The following is a 7,068-nucleotide window of genomic DNA, read 5'->3' as shown; positions in this document are numbered from 1 at the left end:
CCGCGGGGAGCGGTGGGCGAGCGGCACACGCTCCAGCTGCCCCTGACCTTCTGGCAGGAAGGAGGGGGGGTTATTTTTTCCATCAGGTGCTTCAGGTTTTAGCAGGGACGGGGGAGGCAGAGAGGTGCTTTCCCCTGGGTGCTGGTTTGGGGTGCCAGCAGTGTGAGAGGATGTTGGGGCGCTCAGGGATGGATAAGTAGGGACGAGATGTGGAGAGCTCAGGGTTTGGCTGGGGAGAGGTCAAGGGCTGACCATGGTCTCTGTGTGGGTGTAAAGGGAGGCCAGAGAGCTGCATCAGGGGAGGGGAGGGAGAGGAGGGTCTCTCAGGTCTCAGGAGGAAGGGCAGGCAGGGAGTGCAGATTCCAGCCAGGAATCACTCCACCATCCCAGCCAAGGGACAGAATCCAACAGGAGCCCACGTGTCAACCCAGACCCAAACCTGGTACCTGCCCATGCCCTGTGGGGCTTGGGAAGGGCTTGGCTCAGCCCTGTGAGACACAGAGGGGTTGGAGCAGCTCAGCCCTGCGAGGCACAGAGCTGATGTGGGGGTTCCACCGTGGCAGCAATGCTGGGAATGCTGGAGCTCACTGGTGCAGGCAGCAGCGATGTCAGGGTCTGCCCGAGGGCTGAGCCCAAAGTGCTGCGAGCTTGGCCCAGCACCAACCCCTCCAAGCCCCACAAACCATCTCCTGTTGCCAGGCCACGTGGTTGCAGAGCTCTGGCGGATCCTGGGAAGCTGATCCAGGCTCTGGAGCGCCGCAGGTGCTGGAGCAGCCCAGGACCTGCCCCGTTCCCAGGGCTGGGCACTGCGGCAGTGTCTGCCCAGATACAGGCAGCACCCAGGGAGAGCCTGATTGGCCTCAGCTGAGCTCAACCAGTCGGTTCTGTCCCATCACCCCTCGGCAGATAACAGGGCAGGAAGCACCTGGCAGGGGCTGAGCCTGTGGGTGTGGGGAGGAAGCTCAGGGCACCTAGTTTTGCTTCTGTCTCTCCTCCATCTGCGAGGGGAGAGCACAGAGTCACAGTGCCATCCCTATCCCCACTCATCTCCCTTCTGAGCAGCCTGTCCCGTTGGGAAGGGACCAGTCTCTCTTCCCAGCTCCAGGCTGGGCAGGGGGGAGGTGCTTTGAGGTTGGGATGTAACTCCAGGACCGATGGGGGCTGAGGTTTGGCTTCTGTGGGAAAGGCAGAAATAACCCCAACGAGCACTTTCACATCCTAAATGTTGATGTTGCTTTTCTAGTAACTTAGAACTGAGAAACACCCAATTTTTGTTCAAGGGACCCCAGGGAAGGGGAGCACAGGCACCCAGAAATAAACATGTTGCCATGAGCCAAAGAGAACACCCTCCTGGGCCCAGGGGTGCCTTGGTTAGGTGGGATTCACACACACTGGGGCAGTCCTGGACCCTCTGTGCTCCTCTCTCCAGGGGTGCTGGGGAGCAGCCAGGTGTGCAGGCAGGTCTGGCAGACAAAGAAAGGGCTGAGCTCTCAGCGAGGACACGTCAAAGGCAAACACTCCTTTATGCAACACACAGATCTCTGATTAGTGCCTGCCCCAGGCTCCTGGGATGGGACACTTCCCTGCCCAGCCTGGATCAAACAAAATCCCCACAGAAAGCCAGGAGCAGAAAAGCAGCCCAGATTCCCACAGGTGGAGGAGTGTGGATTTAGCTACTTTCAGTCCCTTCCAGAGCAGCTTCAGGCACACCCCGTGGGGACAGACAGGTCCCCAGTGCACACTCTGTGCCTCCACATTCCCTGGGATGTGCTCAGGGATCCCAAAAAGGCCAAGAAAGGGCTTGGGGGGACAGACACAGATACACCCTCAAGCTGACCCAGCTCATCCCCAGGAATCCTGAGCCTACCAGAACAACAATGACAAGCAGAACAGAAATAGCAGCTCCGTCACGGACCCAGGGCCAAGGGGACGTGGCTGTGACTCCTCACACTGCTCCATGCTGTAAGAGCTGTATTTTTATCTTGGCTGTGAGCAACCCAAATTTAAGGTGATCCTGGCTCTGCCTGCTGGCCCAGCATGCTGGGGCAGGGGCAGTGCCAGGCTGGGAAAGGCTGTGGAGCACAGCACGCAGCCCTAGGAGCCAGAGGGAGGAAGGCCACCATCATCTGACTTCCCTGAGCCTTTGAACCCGGTGACTCCCCAGCTAATCAGCACCTGAACAGCCCATTCCTCCCTGCCAGCCCAGTTTCACAAGCAGCAGCAATTTGGGTGTGTTTGTGGAAACTAATGAAGGGCTGAGCTCAAACAGGAGCGGCTTTGACCCAGCACCCAAATCCGCCCACAAATTGTTTTCCTCTTGGTGGTGGTGTGTTTGGAGACAAACAGGAGAGGAGGAGCTGCTTTGCCCCATCCAGGGAGAGAGGTGGGATCAGGGCTGTGCCCCCCTTGGCAGCCCCAGGAGGGCACAGGGAGCAGGTCGGGGTGGCTCACAGGGACCCTGCCAGGCTCACTCGAGTCCTCCTGAACACCAGAAAAATGGAGTTTGGGACTAAAACTATCACAGGCTGATTTGGCCAAGGTCCTTAAGCCAGGTGTGCTCACAGAGGGGTGCAGAGAGGGGTCCCCAGATTGGAGAGAGGGGTCACAGCTCCCTGTGTGGTCACCAAACTCCCCACACAGCCAAAACAGGATCTGCCATGACTCAGCCCTGGGTGCCTTTATCATGACGAGCCCAGAGCATCCTCCACATGCCTGAACATTGCTATCCAGTGATCTCTCACCCTTCCTCAGCCCTGGAAGGGCAGTGGGGGCAGGGAGGTTTCCCCAGGAACTGCCCCACGGCTCCCTCGGGTCATTAATCCCTTCTTTCCAAGATGCCATCGAAGCTGTTCCTAGGGTTGGGTAAGGGATCTGGCAGGTGGGTATGTAACACCCTCCTGCCCTGGCAGGACACAGGATTTCCACAATCCAGACTGGAATAAATCCCCTGCTGCCCAAGCCAGAGCCCAGCATGGGGAAGAAGAGGGCAGGACACACACAAGCTCTGCATTAGTCATCAAACCAATTCCCAGCCTTAATTCCTGGAGTCTGGAGGGTCAGGTTTATAGTCAGCATGTTGACTAAGCAGCTTTTTGCTGTTGTGACGCTGCCGGATATTCACTCACCCACACTCCACCCCAACCCACAGCCCTCCCAGTTTGGGACTGGGGCTGCAGTCCCAACCCTCACCCTCTCCATAGCTCCCAGTGTGGGACTGGGGCTGCAGTCCCAACCTTCACCCTCTCCATAGCTCCCAGCAACAACAAAGGCTTGGTTATAATGCTACATTTTTATTAAAGTAACAAAAGCATCCATCTGGCAGAGATCTGTACACTCTGTGTATAAAACCCTACTGTACACTAGGAACCATCCACTCCCTCCTCTGAGGCTTACACACTTCCATTTTCCCCAAGTACAAAAAAGCAGGTCCCGTTCAACAGTCCAGCTTGGTTAAAAAAAAAAAGACAGACAAGCCCTCAAAATCCACTGTCCGAACACCCACATCCCTCAGCTCTGCAGGGAGCATCAGGCTTGGAGGCAGAAGGCAACAGAGCACACGAATTCACAGCTTTGACATGTAACCAGCTACAAGGGAGAAATGGATCACACCCACATTTGGTTGGTTTTGAGGCTAGAAACAGACACCTTTAACATGAGGCTCCTCCACAGCAGGGACAATGAGGCTGTTTTGGTTCTGGATGTGGGGGGTAAGAGCAGGTCTAGTGTATTCCTTTGGTGGGGGCTGTTGTTCCTGGAAAACTTCTCTGGGAAGAGGGAGGGAAGAGAGGAAAAAGGGAGGTGTGAACCTTAAAACTGCTTTGATCATGACAAATTAGAACCCAAGGAAGTACCAGCCTTCAGGAACCTCCACATCCAGCCAGGAGCCACTGCTGCTCCTCCTGGATGCAGGTCATCATGGGTTTTCCATGTAAGCAGGTTAAGTGAGGACTCCAAGAAGCACTGAGATCCCTTTTCCCTGAAAAGGGAATTGGCTTTTGGAAGTTCCCAAACACTCCCCCTTGAGTGAGGTCACCTATTGCACAAGTTCACCATGGGGAAGGCCCCAGTGCCTCGTTTAGCTTCTGCTTTGCTGACAGGAGAAATTCAAGTGGTGCAGAGGGAGGTGATGCAACTCCAGAGCCACACTCTGCTCCCACTGCTCAAGGACAAACAACCACTCGACATTTTAGAAAGGACTGAAGAATTGAGGCTAATTTTCCAGTTTTGGAATTGATGACTTGAAGCTTCCAAGAGTCTGAATTTACAGTTCCATGTTAGCAGTCAGAGTTGGGAGGCTGTGCCGGATGATCGAACAGATTACAGACCAAGCTAAGAGCTGTGACAGATGGGAACTTCCTTCCCCTCCCAGAGAGCCCAAGATTTGAAAACATATTGCACAAATGTCTGAGAACTTGATTCATCATAGGCTGGGCAGGAACAACTCCGGGTTTGCCAGTCAGCTGCCACATCAGGGAAGAGGAAGGTTCAAAGTGTGCTGAGAGCCAAATCTGGGAAGTTTTGCTACAACCAACCATGCCAATGCCCTGCTGCCCCAGGCCCTGCTCCCAGCAGCACTGGGGGAGCACCAGTGGGTTAGTGAAGAGGTGAAAAGGACATGCAACATCCCCAAAAAGGCCCTTTCCCACCAGGTGAGGGAGGTTTAGGGCAGCCCTTTAGCTCTCACCACATTTATAGTTTAAAGGCCAAATCCTGAACAACACCTGGGCAAAGTGTCCCTGAATACAGCTACCACTGGGACTGCACAAGGAGTTTTGCTGGAACAGGCAGAGCATGGGACAAGGCATTAATTGTGCAAAAGTTCCGTACCAAGAGACGTGAACCAACCAATGCCCTCACCAAGGGATCAGTGGAGACAGGTCCCAGGGCCAGGGGAGGAGGAGAGGGAAGTGCTGGGAGGTTAAAAGCAATGTTAGGACACCAAAGCAGCTGAGCATCCCACACACACAGGGAGAAGAGCTCCCCAATACTTTCAGAGCCAGAACAGCAAAGGGGGTTCTGACACACCAACCTCCATGGCACAAGGTGAGTTGCTTTCAGCTCTTCTGGAGAAGTGACACAGCAAGTCCTCAGGATTAGGCAACTTGTGCAAGCAGGAGGAGGCAGCCCCTGCCCCTGGAGCACTGAGAGGCCACACAGGGGCAGGTTGTGGGCTGCTGTCTCAGCCAGCCAGAGCAGAAAGGCTTTGTAATTCACAGCTGTTCAGTGCTGGTTTCGGGGGTTGGAGCACTGCTCCGAGTGTGGGCGACAGCCACGGCCTGGGGAGCACCAGAACAGCCACCACAGCAGCTGCACCTGTCATCTCAGGGACCTCCTCTGCACCCCCAGTACACCTCTGCCTTGCTCCACTTCCAGTGTGGTCCCTCCCAGTCCAGCAGTGGACAGGAAAGGTGGAGGGGATGGAGACAGGCCAAGCTCCCCTCGCTCCGTGCTGGGAGTGGGGCAGAGCAGAGCTGCAACATGCACAAAGTAGGTCCAGAAGATGTGTGAGAGCAGAGAGGGATCCCAGAGTGCCCAGCCCCGAGGCAAGGCTCCCCCAAAACTACATCCAGGCCCCAGAGAGATGAGACCAGCTGGGGAGTGAAGCAGTGGAGGACAGACAGCACCTCCTCCATCCCTTCTCCAGCACTATTGCAACACCTGGCGACACTGCACCGGTGCTGGGAACCAGGATGGGGAGGAGGTGACACATCTTCCACCACCAGCCACACTTCCCAGCCTGGCTCTTCCCCCTCAGCCTCCATTCCAAGCCAGCCCAGAACTGCCATCCAACACTAATTAGGTAGATATCGGCTTCGTAATAAAAACTCACAAGCTTGCAACAGCTTTCAGAAGGCACCTGGGGCACCACCTCTGTTCCAGGGCGGCGCCTGACATTTTAATTTTGGGTTTTCTTGGATTTTTTTAAAAAATATAAATAGCTCTTCATCTTAAAAATAGATCCTCGGGGTGAGGTATACAGTAGCCCGTGTCTTGGCAGTGTGAGGACAGGAGGAGGCTTTAGCTGGAGACAGTCATGACGTAGTTTTTGGAGGGGCTGGTGCGCCCCAGCATCATCTGGTTCTTGCAGGTGAGCATGCCATAGGAGCTGGGGGGTTTGCTGGCCTCGTACAACACACAGATGGATCCGTCCTCGCCGATGCGGTAGGACACCTCGTAGGGATCCACCCAGAGTGTCAGCTCGCTGGGCAGCAGCTGGTAGAGCTGGGGCAGGCTCAGTCCGATCTGGCTCGCTGCCTTGCTGATTATGGGGTCCATTTTGTGGTTGATGCGGATGCAGCGATACCCGGAGCCTTTGAAGGGTTTCTCGGGGAACCAGTGGTGTTTGTAGTGCTCTGCAAGGGGAAGGAGAGGAGCAGTGAGCAGGAGGGCAGGGCTGGGGGAGTCCCGAGGGCTCCCATTCCACACTGGAGTGTTCCTTCCGCTGCCTCTAGTGGATCAGAAGCTCCGGAGCTGAGTGCTCCACTGTTAACTGCTCCTCACTCCAAGGTGCAGCTCGTCAGGTCCTAAACTCCCAGCAGGACAGTGCCAGGACCTCAGCACTGCCAGGGTGAGTGGGGCAGATACCCTATCACCACCCCCAAACCACCAGGGTCCGGGAGCAGCATCCAGGTCATCCCTTCAGTTCAGGGGTACTTTGCTGTTCCTTATCTGAGCACAGCAACAAAGCAACCATCCCTCCGTGGGGCTGATAAAGCCAGGCTGGGCTGGGAGGGACTCTTGAACCACCCAGTTTGTGCCGAGCACAGACGTGCCCGTGGGGAGGGGAGTGCCAGACTCTGCTGGCACAGGGCTGGGCACTTCTCCCAGGGGAGGGGGCACACGGAGCGGCTTGGAATCACTTCTCTCAAGCCTCAGCAAGGAGGGCTCCAAGAAAAGGAGCTCCACAAAGCCCTGACTGTCCGGGCAGGGGCTCAGCTCACTCCCATAGCTAGTCAGTGTCATCCAGGACCCCACTGGGACACAGGTGGGTGGCCAGGGGGGCACACAGACACCTGCCAGTCCCAAGAGGGACACAGGCAAAGGCACAAAGAGATATCCAACATCGAG

The 7,068-nt window shown here is 56.0% G+C and overlaps 1 protein-coding gene across 1 annotated transcript; it reads right to left on the bottom strand.

Annotated features, from left to right (window-relative positions):
- Positions 1 to 6,018: 6,018 nt before the first annotated feature.
- LOC103811533 (protein BTG2-like) lies at positions 6,019 to 6,448 on the bottom strand (the record flags this gene model as incomplete). Its single annotated transcript, XM_009084512.1, has 1 exon — positions 6,019 to 6,448. A coding segment is annotated over one exon (430 nt), but the record flags the coding sequence as incomplete, so codon positions are not given.
- Positions 6,449 to 7,068: the final 620 nt, after the last annotated feature.

The sequence above is a fragment of the Acanthisitta chloris genome, unplaced genomic scaffold (assembly GCF_000695815.1).
Source record: "Acanthisitta chloris isolate BGI_N310 unplaced genomic scaffold, ASM69581v1 scaffold25871, whole genome shotgun sequence".
NCBI classification, from domain to species: domain Eukaryota; kingdom Metazoa; phylum Chordata; class Aves; order Passeriformes; family Acanthisittidae; genus Acanthisitta; species Acanthisitta chloris.
This window is presented reverse-complemented; position numbering and strand designations above follow the sequence as displayed.